The sequence below is a fragment of the Pararge aegeria genome, chromosome 14 (assembly GCF_905163445.1).
Source record: "Pararge aegeria chromosome 14, ilParAegt1.1, whole genome shotgun sequence".
NCBI lineage: Eukaryota > Metazoa > Arthropoda > Insecta > Lepidoptera > Nymphalidae > Pararge > Pararge aegeria.
The window spans coordinates 13,048,915-13,074,966 of record NC_053193.1 but is presented as its reverse complement, the minus strand read 5'-3'; the positions used below and the strand labels follow the sequence as shown (position 1 = coordinate 13,074,966).

Here is a 26,052-nt window from a genome sequence, read left to right as displayed (position 1 = left end):
AAGCCTATAAATAATAATAATAAATATACTACGGCAATACATAAATATAAACACTTACAATAATAAATAATATACATAAATAATTATAATATTCAGATAAACAACCAGACACAGAAAAACATTCATGTTCATCACACCAAAATTTTTCAGTTGTGGGAATCGAACCCACGGCCTTGAACTCAGAAAGCAGGGTCGCTGCCCACTGTGCTCAGCGGCTGTCTAACTAAATTTATAAAGTTGATTTATTCAGTTGAAGCGCTTGAGCAAAATATGCTTATAGAACCCTCAACCCATACTAGTTATGCTTGTGAAAGTAATTTATCGGATTTAATTTATTTTTAGTCCACATATAAAACTCGCCTACCCCTAGCTTATAGCGTTGTTTTTATTTTATTCATTTATATTTTTAATTCACAAACTAAATCAACCACTCAAAATGTTACTTTTATGTTAATTTTAAGACTTGATAAATATTTAATAAAAAATTAACGTGAGACGGAAATTATGTATCATTGTTGTTTTGGCCCTTTGTTGGACGCACTGTTACTTTGCCGTATTGCATATTGATTCACTCGTTTGTATTTCTGGTATTTCGAAATCTTCCATCCCCTTACTTAACGGAGCAAGCGAACATCTTTGAGCGTCTTCGTTATCAGACCGATTAAGTTTGATTTTTGGTGTTTTTTACGTGTGCTACTATGAATCTAGCTTTGGTTGGCCATTGGATATTAGGACTTTTAAATTTAGTTTTTGTCTGAAAGTGCCGTATTAATTATAGTATTACTCTCGTTTTCTACATTAGTTTTGTTATTTTTCTCACAAAAAAATACTATTTGTGCTTTCAGTTGTTACATTTGGCTCTTGCCTCTGGCAACACTGGCCTGAAGTTGAGCCTCAGTACTCATTTCTCAATCACATTTGGAGGAAAGGGGGGAGCCGTGGGTTCTAAAGCCTCCTGTGAGGTCCGAACTTCGGCTTAGGGTGATGGGGTGATGTATGGGCAGTGTGTTAAAGTATTAGAACTTAACGAGAAGAGCGTAACGTAGTATTTTTTAAATGCCGCGCATACATCATGGTCAGTAGTTCGTGCTCAAGAAGGCATAGTCTGTGGTCGTATAGATAATCTTTAATCTGTGGTCGATCAGCAGAAAGTGTCGTGTGGCTCAGTATTTTCGATTTTATAATAAAATAAGGATTGAATTAAGTTATTTTAACAATTGTGATGTCAGAACACGTACTACCGGCTGAAGAGCCGGTGCGGTTCGTAGCCCCGATAATTCAAGATAACCCGACAGGATGGGGCCCCTGCGAAATGCCGGACCAATTCAGGGATATGCCCTACCAGCCTTTCAGTAAAGGCGATCGTTTGGGGAAGATTAGTGATTGGACTGTCGTGCAGGATAAAAAATACCAGAGTAAGTATTCATTTAACCTTCATACTTGAGTTAATGAATATAACTTTGAGGTTATAAAGTATAACTTCTACCTCATATTTCAGCATACGTTTAAGACTATTAAAATATTAGCCATTACTTTGTGTTTGTAATCTTTTAGATAAGTACGCGTCCCAATTTGGCGCTGGTTCGTCGTATGCATACTTCCATGATGAGGACGAAAGTACTTTCCATCTGGTTGACACGACGCGTGTGCAGAAACCACCGTACCAACGCGGCAGGGCCAGGGGACAGCGTGGCCGAGGTGCAAGAGGAGCTCGTACGCCTGGCGGTATGACTACGTTGAGCAAGGTACGGCCACTTAAATAATAATCACAGCCTCAAGCAATTATGTCATCAGTCATTTGATATATAAGTAGTTACTTGTATAGTACCCCTGTCAAAGCTATTCAGACTATCCCAAATATAATGATGATATCTTGTCTAGTGGAGAAATTCCTTTAGCTTCCTTCTGACTCCATCATCAAACCGTAGACACTACCTCATCATTCACTACCCGTAACATAACGGAGCAGTCTGCTCTTGCCAAGGAGCTTGCTTACAAAACTGGCCAAGTAGGGATTTGGTAGACTTCACACCTTTGAGAACTTTATGCAAGAATGTGACATGCAGGTTTCCATACAATGTTTTCCTTCTCCATCACAAAAGCTGTTATTTAACTACTTGAATTAAAAATTCAATGTAATTTGTTTGCAAATAAATAGTGACATTTTAAAAGAAGGGCATGTGATCAATCCAACATGGTTATATGGTGATCAGTGCTATATGGCTAATAAATTCATACAAAACTTGATGGCTTTATTAATTTACTGAATTATGTTGGGATTAAGTTTAGTTAGTGTTTATTAACAAGTGTGTAATAGTTACTTGCATATAAACATTGATAGCTGAAGATTAGACAGTGTTTTCTCTCCATCCGTCAAATGTAATTTGACATTCGAAAGAAAAAGATGAGTACATTTATTATGTATTTATTTAGCAACGTGACCGTAAGCTTGGCAAGAGGTGGGGCCAAAGAGGTGCACCTATGAAGATTCGTGATGCTTCAGTCACAGTTCGACCAACCTGGGTCACTATTGAAGATATGGACTTCCCTCGTCTGGCTAAACTATCATTACCAGGAATCAAGGAAGGTTTGAGCAATATTGTTTTAATTTAATTTTTTTGACAATTGCAATACCACTGAAAAAACTACCTCATTGGTCTATTGATTAGCAAGTGCATTCCTGAACATGAAAAGCTAATAATTAATATGACCAATATACCAGTATAAGCACCAATATAAGCATTATCAACCAATACCTGACTACAACAGAGTCTCCTCTCAGAATTGATTCTATTTTTGTCCTACAGAAGACTGCTGTTTCTGCAATATATAAAATGGGCCCAAGGGAGTCATTAAAGGATCAATTTAAATAAGTTAAAATATTGACAGTGCATAGTCAGTAAATAATAGAAAAATTAAATTCCCATAAAAATATAACAAAATTTAAAAAGAAAATGTTCTGTAATATGGATATTAAAAGCAAAAATAAACTTGTTGTGCATCTTACTAGGCTCCATGAAATTGCTAATTGCATTCAAAGGGATTTGTATATTATTTTGTAACAAATTACCAAATGAAATCTTTGAATTGTCTCTCAATAAGTCCTAAATAAGCTTACAGAACAATTGTATCAAAATGTTAAGGATTACTTAAATGATAAAAAAGCTTGGGTATGAATTGCTCTAACTTCATAGTTTAATATTAATTTACTGTATGATACAAAAAAGTTACTCTGGGGCATTATTTCTTGATTAAGTTTATAAGTAACTTGGAATCTAATTTTCTTTTCTTTTTTTTCTCTTAGGAGAGGATATTGCGTGTTGCGGTACTTTGGAGTACTATGACAAGGCTTATGACAGAGTGAATGTGAAACACGAAAAGCCACTTCAGCGCATTGACCGCATCTTCCATACGGTAAGGTTTTATAACATTACAATTAATTAACATAATTTTGAGCCACTAAGCTTATTGCAGTGCTAAACTGGATGGCTATACATGTCAGTCAAGAAAATGAAATAGATAACTATTGTACAAAATCAAGACCTTTGTTCCCATTAGAAATCTAGCATTTTCTCTTCTTACTGTAGAGATGTAGCAAATATAATATATATAATCGCATACTAGCAGAGACTGCAGCTGAATGATTATTGGTATTCTACTTCTCTTTCGAAGTTTCTGTTTTTTTGTGTATATCCCTAACCTGATGTATACAAATAAAGAGTTATAATAATAATATTAGCATTTCAGTACCTAAACTTTTCGCTTTTGGCAAAAACGGTACAAAATATTTCAACTTGTAACTTTTGCGAGTATATCTCAACCATTTGGATAATCAATAAATACTACTATCACTTGAATGGCAATATAATAGAAATTATGTTGCGATGGTTCAAGGTTTTCCTTATATTTAAGTTTAATCAGTGATTAATTCAGATTTCCATTTCAGGTCACAACCACAGATGACCCAGTGATCCGTCGTCTCAGTAAGACAACGGGTACTGTTTATGCCACCGATACCATTCTCGCAACCATCATGTGCTGCACCCGCTCCAACTACTCCTGGGATATAGTTATTGAGAAGATTGGTAAGTTAAATTATTATACTATGTGAGAAGGAATGCATTGGCTAGAAAGTATTAAGGCGTGTTTTGTAACTAAATGTGATCGAACTAGCTAAACTCTAAGGGTGCGTTCATAAAATACGTGAGATGTTTAAGGGGAGGAGGGGGTCAGGCCAAATATCATCTTATCTTACGTTGGAGAGAGAGGGAGTCTTGGCGAATATTACCCAAATTTTTTTCTGATTGAAACAAAGAGAATTATACTATTTTGGAATATTGGTCTTTTTACAATAACAATCCAACGCATTTACGTAAGAAACCCACATTTTGAAAAATCTCACGTGTGATTGGGGGATGGGGGAGCGGGTTGATTAAAATCTCACGACATCTCACCAGGGAGGGACAGAAAAGTTTTAAAAAACACCTCACGTAGTTTATGGACAACCCTAAACCACTAGGCCGCAGTTTAATAAAGGTTAACTAAGCATATCCAATAACCTGCTTATACAACATGTAAACAACATACAGTTGAAGGGTGCATAAGTATATTACATAAGGATAATAATAAAAATCAAAAGAAGCATATTTATTTTTCCATGCAAACTAATTCAAAACAGTGTTTACTTGTGACAACCCTAAAAGACCGACACGTGCATAGTACCTACGGTACGCGACTAGTACCTAATAAAGTGACAGGAGTCACTTGACTTTACTTTTGCATGCAGCGTTAGAGCTGTATCTGATTTCTTTCAGTAAAATCTTTGGTAATTGTTTAATCAAAGGTACTTAACTTAGAGGTATTTTATTTACTGTCTTAGTGTCAGTAAATAAAATACCTCTAAAGGTCTGAAGTATTATTTCGGTTTTCATTTACACGCTGTATATATATATATATATAAAAAGCGTATTTCACGTTTCTCTTAACTATTTTTGACCACATTAAATCCTTATTAAACACCTTGTGGGTGAAATAAATTGAAATGATTCCTGCAGGACCCAGATAGATTTTCCAAATATTTATAGGAAAGGTCAAAGTTAGATGTTACATATTTTTCCCCACCAAACTCGAAGTAGTGATAGCCTAGTAGGCAAGGCTTCGGATTTCTTTTCGTGGAGACCGAGTTCAAGCCCCGGCACGCAAAACTGACTTCGGAGTTATGTGCGTTTGTAATTTAAGCAATTTAAATATCACTGGTTTTAACCGGTGAAGAAACCTGCACCTGAGAGTTCCCACAATGTTCTCAAGGGCGTGTGACGTCTACCAATCTGGACTGGGCCAGCGTGGGAGACTACAGCCTATATATATATACCCTCTACTACAACAACTATGTAGCGATAAGGCCACCAAATTGTACTCTCTTGCTCTGTATTTATATATCTGTAACTACTTTTTTCTTTGGCGTACAATAAAAGTGTATTTATTCATCATGAGGGGCTGTCCCAACAAACGAGTATGCGCATAATCACCACGTTGGGCAGAAGGTTTGGTGATCGTTCCGTGTTACCCGACCCGTTCTCTGTTATATTCCCTTAGTCGCCCCGTACGACGCCCGCGGTGGTAGTGACAACTTTATTCTGCTCTGCCGTCAACACACGGCTGTACAATGTTCATCATCATATCAACCCATCTCCTCCCACAATGAGAAGGGGTTAAGACCGTATTCCATGGACCACGCTGGCCCAGTGCGGATTGGTGGACTCCACACACCTTTGAGAACAGTATGGGGAACTTTCAGGCATGCAGGTTTCCTCGCGATGTTTTCCTTCGCCGTTGAAGCGAGTGATACTTTTATTGCCTAAAACGCACATTACTTAGAAAAAGTTAGGGGTGCGTGCTGAGATTCGAACTCAGCCCACCGAAAGTGCCTACCAACTGGGCTATCATCGCTTCAATGTTTTGTTCAATGCTAACTATCCTTAAAATATTAACAAACATGCCATAAGAAGTTTATCTTAAATATAACACTTTAAACAGGCGACAAGCTGTTTTTGGACAAGCGCGACAATACGGAGTTTGACTTGCTGACCGTCAACGAGACGTCTGTCGAGCCGCCCGCGGACGACGGCAACTCGATCAACTCACCGCGCAATCTAGCGCTGGAAGCCACGTTCATCAACCACAACTTCAGCCAGCAGGTGCGTTCTGATTACTAGGAACGCTATCAGACGACAGTTACTTAACAAAGTCAAAAGTCAAAGTCAAATATTTCTTTATTCAAATAGGCATATAGATGGCACTTTAAATGCGTGCATTACATGTAACACATGACATAGAAGTGAGTTGATAGCGATAACTAAATTCGTCAACTTAAAACTAAAAATATTCTTAACAATTATTCATTGTAAAGTCAACATCTCCTGAGGATGCTCCGGTTTCTGAGCAAAACGTGCGTAGTGCGTAATGTACCCTACATTGTCGAAGATGTATGGTGTATAACCTCACATTGTCATTTTAATCTATTAAAGAAGCAACTTAATTAGAGCAATAATTGACACCCAAGCATTTTTATGATGACATAGTCGTTCTATAAGCTTACGTTTAGAAAAGTCCTATTATAGTATTAAGGACTACGTCAACGGTTCTAATAAGCGGGGCAACACGGAGTTCGACTTGCTCAATTATCAAGAAGACGTGTTTGGCCGATTGGCGCAGCGGGCGGCGACCCTGCTTTCAGAGTCCAAGGCCGTAGGTTCGATTCCCACAACTGGACAATGTTTTTGTGATGAACATTAATGATTTTCAGTGTCTTGGTGTTAATGTACCTATATTATTTACAAAGTTCATCAGTTATCCCAGTACCCACAACACAAGCTACGCTTACTATGGGACTAGATGACGATGTGTGTTATTACAGTGGCGTGCATAAACGGTATGCGGATGATATAAAATGAAGAAAACCTCCAGTATGAGTTGTTTTTTATAAGTGGTATAAAAAGCCTACCCTTATGTATTTATAACTTCTATTCGAGATTTTCTTAATTTTATATCATCTGCATACCCTGTACATACCCTCTATGCACGCCACTGTGTGTGTATTAAAAAACAAAAACCACATTCATCAACAACAATTTCGCAACCGCAATTTAGGAATTTATTACGCTACGCTAGGCGGACAGTTGTACAAGCGAAACAACACGGAGTTCGGAGACGTCTTAAGATGTCCACAGTATTCCGTAGGCATCTTAAACACATATTGCCTCTTAATCTCTATCAACTCTCCGCGCAACCTTGAAACACTATTTCCGAATTGTTAATAAATACATGATTTTGAAAAACAATATTAACAACGGTTTTTGTCCACGTTCCTTTTTGCCAAAAACATACTTACTTTAAAAAAGTGAAATTGATCATGTTTTTGTTTCGAAAAGGTCCTGAAATCTGGTCCTAACGAAGCGAAGTACAAGTTCCCCGAAGCAAATCCGTTTGTCTCCGAAGAAGAAGGAGAAGTGGCGTCCGTCGGGTACCGCTACCGCAAGTGGAACCTTAACAACGGGGTGGTAAGTTACTATCAACTTACTTTATGACAGGATGATGCGCGAGGTCCCGGATTCATCCCCGGGCGGGGTAAATTGGGGATTTATAATTTCTCTGGTGGGAGGCTTCGGCAGTGGCTAGTCGAAAGAAGTGCCGCTAAGCGATCTAGCGTTCCGGTCCGATGTCAAGCAAAAACCGAATAGGGTTTAATAAAACTGCCATGCCCCTAGCAGGTTAGCCTGTTATCATCTTAGACTGCATAATAGTTTACCAGCAGTTAAGATTAACTTATAGAGCAAATAAAAAAAAAAGTCTTGTGTTTATAACATATTCACAAAGTAGGGAAAAAGTCAGTGGTCTAATTTCAGAGAGATTTTAATATGTCATATGTATTTTTTTCTAGGTTTTGGTTGCACGGTGCGAGCATGACGCCGTCATGCAGGGTCCTCAAAACGAGACCCAATTCCTAACGATCAAGGCGCTCAACGAATGGGACTCCAAAGTCGCCAACGGGGTTGAATGGCGGCAGAAACTCGACACACAGCGGGGTGCTGTACTCGCTAATGAACTGAGGAACAATTCCTGCAAGCTCGCCAAGTGGACTGTTCAGGTAATACGATTTAAGTATTTCGATACTAAAATGTCATCATATCAACGCATTACCGGGCCACTACAGGACACTGGTGTTTTTTTTATACATATTTATCTATATAGATACAATTGCCGGACCAAGCTGATGGTAAGTAGAAAAACAGAACAACACTTTCCAGGGCATGCGAGGAACATGTCCTACAACGTACCTCTGTGTCCATCAACCGCCCATCAAACTGGAACACAGTATTGCAACATTGCTGCTTAGCGGCAGATATAAGCATGGTGGTATTACTTCCCTCGATTACTTTTTACTTTTTACTACACCCACAAAGAAAAGGATTTTGGGCTGTGGTCCATAAAATTTGGTAGACTCCCCACGCCTTTGAGAAATTTATAGAGGAACTCGGGCAACACGTTTTCCTTCACGATTAAAGCAGACACGCATAACTTAAAAAAGTTAAGAGGTGCGTGGGTTTCGAACCGAAGCCGAAGTCCTAACCACTAGGCTCTCACCGCTTACATTTAATAAATTAGGATTAAATTAAAATTGCACTTCTGTCCAAGCCAACGGAAGTTTTGTGTTATAAAGTTTAAAGTATCAATTGTACCTGTAGAGGGCCGATGATAATGATGTTAACCATGTTTCAGGCTCTACTAGCTGGTTCAGACCAGGTCAAGTTCGGCTACGTGTCCCGCACACAAGTGCGCGATAACTCCCGTCACGTCATCCTGGGCACTCAGCAGTTCAAGCCGCACGAGTTCGCTGCGCAGATCAACCTGTCCATGGACAACGCGTGGGGCATACTGCGTTGCATCATCGACATTTGTATGAAGCAGAAGGACGGTGAGTTACTTCACTTTAAGTCAAATATTGTACATTCCAGTGAGATGAAGGCGATTCGTATTCTTTTTTTTGACGTGACAACTTCTTATAATTCGATGGAGCCGGCTGCACGCACGAAAAAACATGACGTATGCGGCGTTACCTCGCTCTGAGGCGTTCGATTCAAGGCTTGAAGTGCAAGCGAGAGCGCGGAACGATCGACAGAGGCACAGTCGGCCTCCGCGTTCGACATCTGTCTCTCTCCTACTTGAGTGAGCGATGCGTCCGCGTGGAAAGCTTATAGCTATACAAAATAATACATTTACATGTTTTCGGCAAGGATGAAGTGCAGTGAAAAGTGAATGTGGTGTCAATTGTTTATAGCAACGATAATATCTACCAAACAATTAAAATTAAAATTTTCTTTTCAAAAATGCAACCATTCCATCAGTATTTTCTTACGACGTTGTCACGTTCAACTATCCGTAGTAAGCCGACTTTACAGACAACCAATTTTTTTGATTAATTATTTTATCTTGAAAACGTACCACTATAGTATAATTTTAATAGATATTTATTTATATGTATATATATGCAGTGTTATAATAGATATCTTTCCTGGTGTGCGTGTGTATGTCACTGAACTCCTAGACGGCTGGACCGATTTGAATGATTTTTTGGTATGCGTTTGGATGGTTTAGATTGACAAATCAGCCCGACAGATGGTGCTAGGGTCCGTTAGTATATATATATATTAGAATTCTTATATACATATGTATATAAAGAATATTTCGAAGAACAGACCGCAAAGTCCTCTACGCTGATACCACCAGCTCTGCTTAGCGTGGTGATTATGGGCAAACCCTCCCATTGGGAAAAGCCGTTAGTCCAGTAGTGGACTGAAATGAAAATGAAAAATTATTTAATATTTTAATGTAAAACTTTGGTACTCCACATGGTAATTAAAGAAACAAAATCTCATGGTCTCCTACATTATGTGTTTCTTTATTGAGACACATTCCATTACATCTAGTTTCAAATTACAATGATTCTAAAAAGCAAGTATTAACAGTGTAAGTGTACTCTTGACTTCGTTTCCAGGCAAATATCTGATCATGAAGGACCCCAACAAGCCGCTGATCCGTCTGTACGACATTCCCGACAACACGTTCGAGTCTGACGGCTCCGAAGAGAGTGGGGACGAGCCCGCAGACACTCCCTTCGCGCCGCTCTACTCATACGGAAACTCCAAACGAGTTTAGATTTCATATATGAGTATAGTTCAAGAGCCGGTGGGAAGTATCAATGCATGATTTCATCTTTTTATTTTAAACTAGCTGCTGGACACGTTTCTCGTCCGCGTTTATAATGGGATAAAAAGTAGCCTTTTGTTACTCGGCGTTAGATATATCAAGTTTATTGGTTTCCTAATTAAGGCATAAACGAAGGACCCGATTGTTTGACATAAATCGTAAGCCTTCCAAATTCCACTGTTCTGTGTCAAACGAGTAGTTTGATATCCGTCCATCAAGTTAGAGAATGACTGAGTGAGTCATCTAAGATTGTGCTAAAAACCTACAATGAATACATATCATCATACTAAATGACTCAATGGCAATTTATACTAAATAATGATTTTAAGGGTCTGAATTTAGTATAATGATTTGTGTTATTGTTACTAGAATAACTGATCGCACTGGACTTCATGATATACTTTCAAGGTTTTTAATTGCACTCCCTATGTTTTTTCACCATAAACGACGAAATCATGTGGAAGAAGTTCCCAATGGCTCCCTACCTATCCAACCAAGTCTTACTTTTGTATAACTTAAATAATCAGATGTATTATTTCATATTATTATACAGTGAAATAAAAGTCTTTTGGTCACATTAAGTGTTTTATTTAAACAATATATGTATATTATACAATAATATAAAAAAAAAACAATCTGAACTGTTCTTTTAACCAATTGTAAGGTAATAACTGTTATCTCTGAGCACGAGACCAAAATCCGCAAAGGAATACTAAGTTCGAAAAATCCTATGTAGAGCCAAATTCGATATGGAATGTTATAAACCGATTGAAACATCATTTATATGGACACAGTTCGAATATTTTTCTTAACTAACTAAAACTATTTAACTTTGTAATAATTATTTACTTAGGCACATGTTGCAATATCATCAACTGAAGGTAACAATGGTATACAAACAAGATAACCCGAAATAGTATTTCTTATCATAGAAATGCAAACAAAATGGCGTTTCCTGCTTACATAGTATTTAAATGTTAAAGAAAGATCCGTACAGGATCTTTTATTACGTGTATATGGCAGGATAAAAAACCATAATTATGGAGCACTAAGACAGTTTTTCGTCATGTAAATTAGTTCTATCCCAAACTCACTTTCCATTTTCGTAACAAACTACGAAAGGAATACGAAATCTTTCTTTGTTTCCATTTATATTATGTATTGCAGCAGAATGAATGAATGAATACACTTTTATTGTACACCAAAGAAAAAAAGTAGTTATAAATACATATCAAGATAGTACAATTTGGTGGCCTTTTCACTACATAGCGATTTCTTCCAGGCAACCAATGGCGTAAAAGGAAAAAAACATAGGAAAAATTTAGTTGATGCAATAATAAGATTTAAAATTATATAAATATAACTATAACAGTCATCCTAGATATTTAAACAGAATTGATTAACAATATCCACCAATCCGCACTAGGCCAGCGTGGTGGATTACGGCCTTAACCCCCTTCTCATTGTGGGAGGAGACCTGTGCCCTGTAGTGAGTGGGCTGGTAATAGGTATGATGGTAAACAACATCCCTTTCCTAACCGGTTCCACAGGAGGCCTGGTTTAAGTATAACACATTAAGTTTGTTGTGGGCTCTTCTTAGACCAGGGCGCGTTTGGAACCCTAGTAGCTTTAGATTTAAGTGGGCGAACGAAGTTATCACCATCCCGTTACAATTATGTAAACAAATATGTATGAACGCTTCATAAGTGCCTGTGATAGGCCTACATGAATAAAGAAAATTTGAATTTGAATTTTGAATACATTGATAAAAACAACGTAATATAACATTTCGAAAAAAAAATGTTTGCTTTAGTACTAAAATATTTTTACTTATGCTCTAGACACTAGGAATATAATGTTTTTTCGATGGCCCAACCTGCATTAAAAAATAAACTGTACCCTCTGATATCCTTCACACCTTATTAGTTTCAAATTTATTAAGTCTTTCAACTTCCTCGATTTCCTTTTGCATGTTATCCTGAACTTCCTCCAGACTCTTGCCCTTCGTTTCGGGCACGAAAAAGTATATAAACAACATTCCGGCATACGCTATACTGGCGAATGACCAGAAAACTGTGAACTGACCGAATCCATCTTTGATACCCTGGTAAGACTTTGTAACAAAGAAGTTCATGACGCAAGCCATCATCGTGGCTGCGCTAGAAGCTGTTGTTTTAACGTTTATAGGAAACAACTCCGCTTGCATTATATAAGGTAAATTACCTAAGCCGGTTGCGTACAAAATGTTAAAACTTAGAACGCCAATAAGAGGCAGTGATGATATGGAAGACAAAGTTTCTGGGCTAACTCTTATGTAATCTTGCAAGAAGAAGTATAACCCTACTATGGTTAGAGCTACGGCTACGCCAAAACTAGATGTGAACATGAGGACTCTGCGGCCGAAATAACCGGCCAGGAATGTTGCTCCGATCCCTGGAATAATGAAATATTGATCATGTTTCTTAGACATTAAGGTCGCATTTCCATTGGAGCAGGAATTTTCAGCCTTTTATCAGAAGACTACTTTATTCCCCTCACTAAACCTAGGCAACGCCTAAATCGAATGCCTAATTACTTAGGCGATGTCTATAAAAAAAAAGGTTCACCAACTCTTAGTTGATAACTATTGGTCAAAGGAATATGTTTGGCTGGGAATATCCTTTGATAAGGCGTGACTTATTCGTCTTTGGTCAAAACGTGTTTTACAAATGAAATTTTTGATAAAAATGATTTTGTGTCGACAATTTCGTAATGTAAAACAAAAGCGTAAAGTTTGTCTTTAAGCTTTCCTAGTATCTTTCTTTCTGGTGTGGATAGGTAAGAAGGTATACCATACCTGCCCCAAGTTGCACAAATCCGTACACGATACTCGCATATGGTCCAGATATTGAGCTGCTTTGTCTAAATATAATTTCCAAGTAGGCCTGGATGGCCAAACTGCCGGTCATGTATTGTAAAACTTTGAGACCTGTGAAAAATTGTTATAATTATTTTGGTGCGTTAATGTATGAATAGCTGTGCGCACAGATATGTCTGGTGCGAGGCTTTGGCCGTGGCTAGTTACCACACGACCGACCAAGACTTGCCGCTAAGCGATTTAATGTTCCGGTGCGATGTCGCGTGGAGACCGATTAGGGGTATGACTACCTTCCCTAACAGGTTAGCCCGCTAACATCTTAGACTACATCATCACTTACCACCAGGTAAGATTGCAGTCAACGGCTCACTCGTAGTGGAATAAAGATGTGTGTGGAAGAATTATAAATCTTTATTATAATTATTGTAATGAATTCATTTAGTATTTATCATTTCATTTAGGAAGATATACGTACGTTGTTCAATTTTTTTTTAATGCGTAAAAAAGAATTAAAACTATTCATGTGGTTAGGTACTTTAGGTACTTACTAATTCTGTAAACTTAATTGACAGGCTTAAAAGTACTGCTGCCTTTTTCACAAGGTTTCCGGTAAAAAGGCTTTCTCTATTTTAAGATTCAGCAATATAAGAAGTGCAGTTCTAAGTTAGTTTAATTCACAGGACGAAAATTGTGAAATTGAGAGAACTTTTAAACGTGCCAATTTATTTTAAGTGTTTTTAATTAACAAAATTCTCACTAACATGACATGGATATACTTAAAACACAATCTCACCTGATATTATATAAATGGCCTTCCTATATTTCATATTTGTAGCTAATTCTTTTAGAGTAGCTTTGTTTTCCATACTTTCTTGAACGTGTATGCACGCATAGCGTCTATTTGTTCGTCCACCCACTAAAATTGATTAAAATTCCGTTTATAAATGAAAGAAGCAAATGGTACAGCTTTTGCTCCTACGTATTTTGAATTTTAAATGCTCATTTTATAATAAAATCAAATAGGATAACTACTAATCCTTATTTTGAAGACAAACATTTATAAATACCATTCGTAAAAAGGTTCGCTTTTATATTATGAACAATAGTCAAGAACGGTTTGATAAGTGGGCGGTTTTGTTGTGTGAGCTGACTGAGTTTATTAACCGCTCTTGTTCGACCTAGCATTATGCAGCTAAGCGAAGACCAGGTGAGACGCTCCGCAGGGTGATTACGTATCTTATTACTACGATTATTGTATGGAAAAGTGACGTTTGACAGCAGTGATAGCAAGATTTACGCCTGTCACATTGCTGTCGCGAGATACGTCTCACCCTGCCGATGTATGCTCTTCTTTATACTCGAGTAAGAAACCGGTTTAAGAGCTATCAAAACTGAAACGAAAACAGTTTAAGCTACTGAAAGTCTTGGCTATTGCGAAACCGGTTTCAATCCATGAACCCTTTGCGACTCGACATTTTATTCGCTTTCGAGTAACGATGAATGCGCTCGTAAAGTTATCGTAACGTTACCATTATATTATTTTTTTGATTACTTTTATGCAATATCTAACATTTTTTTTAGCTATAATATACTGAGTATTATGTTATCTTACCACTTCATCATGAGTTCCCTTTATAGCCGTGAACTCCTTCTTAGCAGCGGCTAACCTCCCATAAGTCAAATGGTAATAAGGGGACTCCGGTATCCAGAGACAAATGACAGCATAGAACACGGAGATGAAGAGAACCATAGAGTTTAAAGCCGTATAAGACACAAAAGGGCCTATGCCGTATATAGCAAGACTTCCCAAATTGTTCATAACTTGCACTAGCATACCTAGTGCACCTCGGATCTCTTTGTCAGCTATCTCAGTTAGATATATCATTGTCACCTGAAATAATAGACAATGAATCGCAACCTATTGAAAATAGACATGTTCTTACTTGCCGCAAGTGTTTTATCACCATCTGACATTCTAAAGGTGCTGGCAATTGAAGTGCGACAAAAAACACAGCTTTTAACTAATATGCTCAAATGCTATGCCACGTTTATTATGAAGATCCTAATCTCCGTAGCATTGATCTCCGTGTGGTGACAACAGGTCAAAATACCGTTGTCACCACGGGTGTGTGGTGTATTACGAGGCTAATAGGGGAATACAATAATATTATATAAACTTGATTTTCCCATGGGCTCAGTAGTTAGTAACTTAGTACCTCCTTTTCCAAACTTGTACAAAATGAATCCTGCTTGCATGATTCTATCCAACATTCTTACAACTTTAATAATAATAATTAGGCGAAAATATAATTCATAAAGGCAAAGTATAAGATAATTTAAAATATTTCACGTAGTAGATATCTAGATACTTTACTATAAACAGTTAAGCAAAATATACTAGTACTAAATGGCATTGGCATAATAAATTAAAATACTAGTAAAACACTTACAACAGCTGTAATTCCATTCGCTATTCCCATAAGGACCCTAGCGACATACATCAGCTCTGGTGTTTTTGTGAACAAAATTATGCCCTAAAAAGCGAAAAATAATTACCAATAACTACATACAAAGCACATGCAACAAAAATAACAATCTACTTATTTTAAAATGTCCTTATCGTGCACAAATTCTGGAGAAATTCAAAATATTGGAAAATTGGTGTCATTGCTGTCGTGAAACAAATCTCTTAACTCTAAATTGACAAGGTAAGACTGTCTAAAAATAGGGTACTTTCCCAAAATGAACACTACGAAATGGATGGCAAGCTGCTTTTATATTTGTCATTTTCGTTTACTTTAGAGATTTGTTTAGGACAGAGTAGGCACTTGGCACCAATTTGACACACAAATCAGTACTTAATAGGTAAATCAAATAAATATGTTAGAAAATTCGAGATACATGCGCGATTGTCACATATAATACGTCATTGATAGTCCCATACCGCGTAAGTACACGTTAGCTCATTTGACGGGAGGACCAGAAAAGTTATTTTTCTAAAAGATAAATTTGCCGTATTTTGATAATATGGGATTTCAGGGCCATTTTGTTCTCATTTGACGGATGTAATTAATTAAATGGTAATAAATATGTAAGGTATTTTTTCACAAAATCATTTGCGTCGTATTGTTTCTGATGTTTCTGGATTATTTTCATTAGGTTTTTTAGTCATGTAGACAGATTCTGATAGGTACGTGGTATGGGACTATCATAAGCAATATAATGTTGTCTTGTTATTAAAAAAAAAAAAAACCTGGGCACTTGGCATTGATTTCCTTTGACTTGGTTACATTGAAATCATTAGTGCGTTTCTACAGACTGCGCCACATGTATTTTGTAAGGTAAAACTTGGCATCTCCACAGTGTGCCACAATGAATCTTTGATGGTTTGGCGACTGGGCATAGCGATTAAAGACAAACTGCGGCATCCAATCTGCATGCACTGTGGCGTTTTAGTTTGCATCCTACCTACGACCAATCACAAAGTACGCCTGCTTGACCAAGCTTTGTGATTGGTCACAGGCGGGACGCAAATTTGAACGCTGCTAAGAACGCCAGCCTTCGTTTCAGTAACGTAACTTCACCGAACGTTAATCCGGCTTTTAGCGCCTTTGAACTGACATTAATATTCACCAGAAGTGCGTAAACTTAGTAAAACGCGCGTTGGTATAAACGAACATCAGATAAGAGTGGTTTCAGACATTGATCAAAATCAAATTTGCCTGATATTCGCAATCAAACGGTTTCGACCGGTTCTGATTTTACTGGAATATGTACGAAGAGAAAGCGGTGCATGTGTTAGGAAATAGGGAATTACAGCACTTTATCTATGATAAACCCGATGATTATATTAAATATATCAACAAATAATAGTTTGTATACTCATTGATAATGTATTGAAAATAGAATAATGGACTTTAGTAGACTGTCAAATAAAAGTATAGGATCTATGGCGGGAGACGCGAGTTTGACAAGTTAGATTGGCGGCAAAGAAAAGGGAGGACGGATTTAAATTAATGAATTGAGAATAGAAGATTAAGTAAAGTATTGTGGATAGAACGTTACAAATTGGGAATAGATGATTTATAATGGAAACGATAAACGTAACGAAATACTGTTGTGGCGGAACAAGAGTTGTATATACTGGTGATGGAGTTGAGATAAGTTGTTAAAAGTTGTTGGTACTATGGTTGTACCTGATGTTGCATCAGATAAGTATATCTCATCCTTTGGGTTATTTATTGGTATCATATATGGAGCCCTAGCATTATTTTACACACACAGTTTATGTAGCAGAGGTTGCTCTATACAAACAACTTGTTCCAAAAGTCCTGATGTTATAAGTGATCATAGTAGTTATGTTTTAACTGTCTTAAAATATGTCTTGTATCAAAGGGCCTAGCGTTATTACATATGATGTTGTAATTGTGTTTATAAGTTGTTTTAATTGATTGAATAAAAGAGCAACGGTAGAGTTTCTTGCCAGTGGTCTTCTCTGCCGAAGACAGCATTCCGAACTGGTAGTAGAGTCATTTGAAGGTAACAAGTAATATGAATTATAGAGAAGCCTAATATACAGTATTAGAGTCAGTCTAGTTGTTTTATTTCACTCCTTGGGAAGTCAGGTTTATCTAGTACCGACCCACAACACTGCTCTAAAGCAGGTTGGTGGGCTTTAATGATGTCTTTTATAAAATGAATACTTTAATATGAGAAACTAGGTATTTAGCTTCAATAATACTGTTAATTAATGAAAGATCTAAGTGCCATCCTGAACATTGTTGGTATTGAAGTGAATATCTGAATACCTGGGCCCTTCCATTTTCTATATTTTTTTTAGCATCAGAAGTTGGATCCTATTCATGTCCAATTTATGCCTTTCTCTAATGCAGATTTACTTTTTTTAGAACCATCCCGTCAAATGTGGACATAATAAAGAATTTGATGTTTATGATGATGCCTCAACTTTTTGCTGCTATGTGCTGAAACAGAAACACTCTGGAGACAAAGCACCATGCTTGTTGAAATTCTATATAAGGATATGTGGTCCGGAGAACCAATTGATGTGATATTTTTATTTTTTATTTTTGTTGTTTCTACTTTGCAAAGATAATACTTATTATTTGAAACTGGTATGGCCTAGTGGCTCTTTTTTACTTGGAGTCAAAAATAGAATTGATTTATATTTGTTTTGTTTGTTATAAACCAACTAGTCAAGTTAGCCAAATAAAATGTGTGATAAGTTTGATAAATTTGAAATTTCAAGTTTTATTTAACTAGTCAGGTTAACCAAATGGAATTTGTGTTAAGTTTTATTTTATTAGTCTGTCCAGGCTAAAATAAATTAACTGGTCAGGTTAGCCGAACGGAATGTGTAACAGATTTTTCTTTTAATTCTTATTTATTACATACAAGATTTCAAGTTTATATTGAGCAACTAGTCAGGTTAGCTGAGCTGTTAACTTTTATTTAGGAACTTTTCTATGTACTTCGAGATCGAAGTACTTGTCAGGAAAGCCGAGATAGGAGAGATTATGTAAATTATTCAGAACATATCAAAGAATACACATAAAACAAAACAAAACAAAACAAAAAAAAAATTTGTTGGTAGAATAGAATAGAATATGATTATGTATCAGAACAATACATATAGGGAAAATTACTAGTGAATAGCTAAATGAAATAGTTTATATGTTGGGTTGTGTGAAGAAAAGAATTAGGAGTCAGCTTAAATGTTGTGGGTTAGGTTAGGTTAGAGATCTTTCAGTATGATGTTGAGAGAAGTTCTTAAAAATGATATAAATAAAATACAATTATAAACAAAATAATGTTGCTGCTGCAAAGGAAAATATATTAGTTGCATTATAAATAATTAGATTATATTCTGTTAAACAGGTGGTTTAATTGATGTTTAGATTGAAATAAAACATTGAATAATAGAAATAACAATTGAACAAACATTGAATATACCTTGGCTTTTATGAGATGATAAAAAAAAAAGATGTAAACTAATAGAAATAATTCCATCTTAGCGTTTTTATATTAATTTATTTATATTTATCTTATATATTACTTGACTTGGACAGTGGGAAAAATATGAATATCACCAGTGGGTGATGATGTTATTGATATCACTTGAGAGTGATGATGATGTGGATATCACCAGTGGGTGATGATGTTATTGATATAACTTGAGAGTGATGTTGTTGTTGATATCACCAGTGGGTGATGATGTTATTGATATCACTTGAGAGTGATGATGTTGTTGATATCACCAGTGGGTGATGATGTTATTGATATCACTTGAGAGTGATGATGTTGTTGATATCACCAGTGGGTGTTGGTGTTTTGGTATATATTGGTTTGACTATTAGACTGTACCTATTGCATCTGTGACTAAATGAGACTAACAATGCAAATAACAGAATTGAGGAGAAATACAATTATGTGTATATTTTGATAAAGTTGGACTGGAGGCAAATGGATAAATTGTTTGAGATTTATATTGAGATGGAAATATTTGGATTGTGATTGTACATGTTAAAATGTACAAGATAAATGAAAATGAGTATTTTTGATTTACATTGTTGAAAATTAATCATTTTTTTTTTTTACTTTGGTAGAGGTATTACTTTGTTATAATTTGTTAAATGGTGTTGAATTTTGATGAAAATATTGTTTACAGTTTATTGATAAAAGTGTATACAGAATGTAACTGATTTTATGATTTTTTATGCTTATATACCATTTGAACTAATTTTATAGAGGTGTACATAAGATGATGTACTTATAAGTATGTTCTTTGAACCTAAAGACTTATGATACAATACATATACCTAAAAAGAATAACCCTATGTACTTCGAGAACGAAGTACTTGTCAGAATGGCCGTGTTAGGAAATAGGGAATTACAGCACTTTATCTATGATAAACCCGATGATTATATTAAATATATCAACAAATAATAGTTTGTATACTCATTGATAATGTATTGAAAATAGAATAATGGACTTTAGTAGACTGTCAAATAAAAGTATAGGATCTATGGCGGGAGACGCGAGTTTGACAAGTTAGATTGGCGGCAAAGAAAAGGGAGGACGGATTTAAATTAATGAATTGAGAATAGAAGATTAAGTAAAGTATTGTGGATAGAACGTTACAAATTGGGAATAGATGATTTATAATGGAAACGATAAACGTAACGAAATACTGTTGTGGCGGAACAAGAGTTGTATATACTGGTGATGGAGTTGAGATAAGTTGTTAAAAGTTGTTGGTACTATGGTTGTACCTGATGTTGCATCAGATAAGTATTTCTCATCCTTTGGGTTATTTATTGGTATCATATATGGAGCCCTAGCATTATTTTACACACACAGTTTATGTAGCAGAGGTTGCTCTATACAAACAACTTGTTCCAAAAGTCCTGATGTTATAAGTGATCATAGTAGTTATGTTTTAACTGTCTTAAAATATGTCTTGTATCAAAGGGCCTAGCGTTATTACATATGATGTTGTAATTGTGTTTATAAGTTGTTTTAATTGATTGAATAAAAGAGCAACGGTAGAGTTTCTTGCCAGTGGTCTTCTCTGCCGAAGACAGCATTCCGAACTGGTAGTAGAGTCATTTGAAGGTAACAAGTAATATGAATTATAGAGAAGCCTAATATACAGTATTAGAGTCAGTCTAGTTGTTTTATTTCACTCCTTGGGAAGTCAGGTTTATCTAGTACCGACCCACAACACTGCTCTAAAGCAGGTTGGTGGGCTTTAATGATGTCTTTTATAAAATGGTATTATTTTTAATATGAGAAACTAGGTATTTAGCTTCAATAATACTGTTAATTAATGAAAGATCTAAGTGCCATCCTGAACATTGTTGGTATTGAAGTGAATATCTGAATACCTGGGCCTTTCCATTCTTTATATTTTTTTAGCACATGCATCTCACGCGTGTTTTAACTGAAAAGCAATAATGTTGTAATTTTATTAAGGACCTTATGCCAAATTGTACAATTATATAATAAATTTAAATAGTCTTATGTAAAATCACCGTGTTCCATAAAATAATTTTAAACAAAACACAAGCGATCGGTTAATTTGTAACTAATTGTAACGCGCATCACCTAAAGCGCTTTTTAAATAGTCTCATTTGTCCAGCTCTGAGATTGATGGTGAAGAGAAATATGACAAAGACAAGATTTAAAACATTTTAATTAAACATTTAAATTTTAAACCCAGAAAGACATCGTATCTTCAATACTAGATATAATAGAATTGCGATTATGCAACCTTTTGAGATTAGAAAAATCTTATCTTATAATTGCACGGTATAACTTCGTTTGAGATATGGATCAACACAATAATATCTACTTAGTACTACTAGTAGCAAGTAAAGTTAGAAAGATAATACAGAAGGTCCTAATTCTTTTGAACACAAATCTCGAAACTAAATTGACCGGCCTAAAAGTAGTGCTGTCATTTTAGAAAGATTACGTCGAAAAAGATACCTAGCACTGTTTAGATTTAGACTAAGAGACCATTTAGACCACGAGCTTTCAGCGTACATACTCAAATGCTAGCTTTAGATTAAGCACCCGTCAATATACCTAGTAATATAGCTCGGGAAAGTATTATCGCCATGCCGATTTCGGCTTGCAAGCATTGCTGTGTTGCCGCTTAAGAGAATGTTTGCGGGTGTAATTACGGGACGCACGGGAGGCTTAACACCGACGCCTTGATGGATACAGAGCGGCAATTTGTAGGACGTGTTCCTACAAAGTACCAATCAAAAATGCATGCGAGTGTTAATCTGTTTAAAGGATTTTTTTTATACTTTTTACCAGGTGGGCCATTCTTGGTCTGTCAATCCATATTTAAAAAAGGACATGCTACGGAATTTCATTAGATTTGAAACCCAACACTCTAGGGTTGGTGCTTTGTTATGCCGCTATGATGCAATGCGCATACCCACAAACTCAATTCTGGTCAAAAAAAAGCTCTGACAAATGTTCAGTGTGTAGGTACGATACTCAAAAGCAACGCCCGGTGCTCATCGGCTCCATGGATCATAATGTTAACGTAAACGTACCGCACCTAAAAATCCCGGCACGGCCGCGCTCAAAATGGTACGTCGGCGCCCTGCCCGCTCGCTCAGCACTTTTCCAAGATAACATCCTGGTAACGCACCCAGCGCTGCCAACGACACCACCCAGGAGCTTTGAGACTGGTTGTAATAAAAAAATAAGAAATAAATATATATTACAATCCCCACATCAACATCTAGCCCCAAAGCAAGCGTAGCTTGTTTTATGGATACTAAGATAACTGATTAATATTTTTATGTATAAGTATTATTATATACATAAATAATTATAATATACAACTTGAAACCGAATTATGAAATAATGTTGAAGGATGCATAAGTATCTATATTTCATGAGGAATCATCCTGTAAAAATATTAAATCAAAAGATTTATTAGAATTTTTTAAGTAGGCGCAACGGGACGATACGACTGTATAAATCTGACGGAGCAAACTGAAAATCAGCGCAGGTCATTGTCGCCAATGCAGAGCATGAGCCTGAATTTACGGCCATTTGATTAATTGTTAGATTTCTTTATAAATTTAGGTATAACTTGGTTTCTTTAGTGCATATTTTTCTACGCCTAGCAAAAAAGTTTTTTTTTTTTTAACTAATCCAAATTATCGTGTCTAAATGTAGTGTTATCAAAATTAAGCTTAATTTGCTATATTCCGCGAAAAGCAGGAGAATCTGTGTGGTGTAATTTATAATTTCTTCAATCCTTATACTCCACACCACACAGATCCTCGGCAATACACCTTCTACGCACGTTTCGCTCCGAAACCGGAGCATCATCAGGAGATGTTGACTTTACAATGAATAATTGTTAAGATTAACAATTATTCATAAAGAGTATAGCAAATTAAGCTTAATTTTGATAATATATCATGGATTTCCGCAAAGTAACGCCTGCTTCTGTACAAATGTAGTGTTGTAATCTTCACGCCGAATCCCCTGGAAAAGGATAGCGCTATTTCTAAGACTGTCAATTTATTTTAGTTTACAGATTTATGAACACCAGAATTTCAAGTAATGAGAAAAACAGACAAAACTCAGTACCTATTAATTCCTTGCTTGACCTGGGTTCCAACCGAACATGCTCACCACTAAACCAATGAGAAAGTTAAATTTACAAGTAGTATTAATTCAATGTTTACATTTGAAATTATAGTACTTAGGTAGGTATTACCAACTAAATCAGCCATTGTTTTATGACAATATCGACAATGCTTTGTTAGATACCTACCTATTTTGTTTACACCTTTGACCTTTGATCATTGATGATCGTAATACGGAATAGTTTACTTTCTTTATTACAAAAATAAATTGCCTCGTATAAGTCATTTTTAATTGACATGTTTGTTCCTGTTTAAATTAACTTAGAGGAAATCTCTAACAATTAATAAATACATATAATAGAACTAGTATAACCGGCAGGATATGTAGGTACGTCGGGTTATCAGCCTAAGCATACCCACTTAATTAAATTAAACTAAAGGTGGCAGGAGGCTATGTTGGCCGAAGCACTCGGGCTGTAATAGCCGCAGAAATACGAATTTAACTCCCGCCGGTTCTGAAATTTTGACTATAGGTAGCAAAGTGTTTAGGTTAAAAATAAATGTTCATCTAGGTTTCGACATGTAAAGCTACCTTTACATTTTTCAGGATCAATGATATAAAAAAAATCTTGTTAATTTCGTACACGTCCTATTAGATAGGTAATAAGAATACAATTTGATCGACACTTTTTAAGTCCAGTTGTTGAAAAAACAGTTTGTGAAAAATATAATCCTTTTATTAATCAAAAAGACATTTCTGTTTTAAAGTACATCATTTTATTTATTATAAAAAGCAATGAAAGTATTGTTCTTACAATTATTATTAGTATCTTACACCTACCTACTTACATCGCTTATGTTTATATTTGCTTCACCATTCTTAAACTTTGGAATAGCGGGTGAAGGCCATGAAATGGCTGCACCAGTAAATGTAAATGCAAACGAGACTGTCAACAAAAATAAAAACAATATTACTTTATAATCCGATTAATACATTTTCAGAATGGTACATTTAAATTTCCCGCCAATACTTACCGCATAATCCAGCTAAATATTGCACCTTTCTATTAGTTTTCGTCATAATTGCTACTAATTTGTATAAAAATATCGCTGGTAAAAATGGTTTTCAATTCACAAAAAGGGTATTGGTTTTAAAATTCCATAATCTAAAACACACGACCATTTCACACTAGAAACATAATCACCAATCATCACTCATCTAGATTAGAGCAAAGAGAATATAATCACTACCTACGTTTCCTACGGCCGAGCCGAGTTCATTAATCTGTGGGCAGAGTATTGGTACTTAGATTGGTACTTGGTACACACTACACCGCTAGTACCAAGTGATTACTCAGGAGATTAAATTTTGTTTGAATTTATTTTACGGCCATGGGTCCTTTAAGAATTTAAAAACCGTTCTAAAATGAGTACCAGTTACCAAAACGTACCAAAGAGAATTGATCCCCTTAGATAACCACTGTATTGTAAAGATGCCTCCATATTTTTGGCAAACAACGCCAAACAGCAAACACTAACAACGGATCTGTTTGCCTGTTTATGTTTGTGTTCGCCAATGTTCTGCTTCGATATTGGTTTTTGTGCACAAATCAAAGGGTTATAGACATGGTTGTGTTTGTGTTTGGCCTGTGTTTGGTGTTTGTGACAAACGCCAAGCGTATGGACTATGGAGGGTAGAGGTAAGGAGAGTCATCTGTGTATATGAAAAAGTGTCGTCAAAATGTATTAAATTAGGATGGCGCCACATTTGCATCAGGGTAACTCTTAAAAGAAGCGCCAAATATAAATATTGTTAGAGTAGGCTTGAAAATAAACATGGAAGTATGAGATACAAGGAAGTAAGGCTATATTTACCACAATATTTTGTACAACGTAAGTTGTTGAAATTCTCAATAATTAACTACTTTAGTCGATAATTACATTAAATTTTTTAACTCGGCATACTTCAATTCATCTCCGATTGCTACATTCATACCATACCCTGTGCATCCACAAGCGCCATTGTGGAGGATTTTTGAACTGTTATTTAGCGCATACACTGGACACTTTTTCAACTTTTCTCCCATATAAGATGACTCTCCTTACCTCTACCCTCCATAGTATGGACGGATATCCATACAGGACTCAAATGTGTCGATAATGCAGTCGTATTTATAACTCAATGTCATGAACATTTAACAGCAATCTAATATATTTTAAATTGTTTCATAAAAACTATTTAATTAAATAATAATTACTAGCATATTTGTTTAATACCTAATCAATTAAAAAATATCTGGTCAATATAATAAACGAATAAATATACTACGACAATACACACATCGCCATCTAGCCCCAAAGTAAGCGTAGCTTGTGTTGAATATTTTATGAATTATATACATATATAATTCATAAAATATACTTAGAAAATACATATAAACACCCAGCCACTGAAAAACTTTCATGATCATAACACAAACATTTTGCAGTAGTGGGAATCGAACCCACGGCCTTGGGCTCAGAACACAACAACAGGGTCGCTACAAACTGCGCCAATCGGCCGTCATAATATGAATTTATAGTTATCGAAAGTTTAATTATTTACTTATCATCAGATCTCATTATAAAATTACTGTAACCTTGGATCGTCCTGACTAAAGTTTGCGACGCCGCAAACGTACCAACCTGCCAACGTAATTCAAATATAATTTTTATTATTTCTTGAAAACTGTTTTTTAATTTAATGATAATTAATTACCTACTAACATATTTATAAAAAACCTAAT

General features: G+C 35.8%; 1 protein-coding gene and 1 pseudogene across 1 annotated transcript; one reads left to right on the top strand and one right to left on the bottom strand.

Moving 5' to 3' along the window:
- The first annotated feature begins 984 nt into the window (after positions 1-984).
- Positions 985-10,843, top strand: LOC120629354 (eukaryotic translation initiation factor 3 subunit D). Its single transcript, XM_039898278.1, has 10 exons — positions 985-1,415; positions 1,555-1,745; positions 2,434-2,587; positions 3,305-3,414; positions 3,947-4,085; positions 6,037-6,197; positions 7,431-7,559; positions 7,940-8,146; positions 8,779-8,974; positions 10,055-10,843. Exons 1-10 carry the CDS (start codon positions 1,223-1,225, stop codon positions 10,213-10,215), a joined length of 1,641 nt encoding a protein of 546 aa, XP_039754212.1. The 5' UTR covers positions 985-1,222; the 3' UTR covers positions 10,216-10,843.
- Positions 10,844-12,127: 1,284 nt separating this feature from the next.
- LOC120629633 lies at positions 12,128-24,484 on the bottom strand (annotated as a pseudogene).
- Between the last annotated feature and the right edge of the window lie 1,568 nt (positions 24,485-26,052).

Bases quoted from the DNA above. Each gene is read 5' to 3' on its own strand.
- LOC120629354 (XM_039898278.1), top strand. From the start codon at position 1,223: ATGTCAGAACACGTACTACCGGCTGAAGAGCCGGTGCGGTTCGTAGCC. The intron at 1,416-1,554 runs GTAAGTATTCAT...GTAATCTTTTAG, and splicing joins GCAGGATAAAAAATACCAGA to ATAAGTACGCGTCCCAATTT. The intron at 2,588-3,304 runs GTTTGAGCAATA...TTTTTCTCTTAG, and splicing joins ATTACCAGGAATCAAGGAAG to GAGAGGATATTGCGTGTTGC.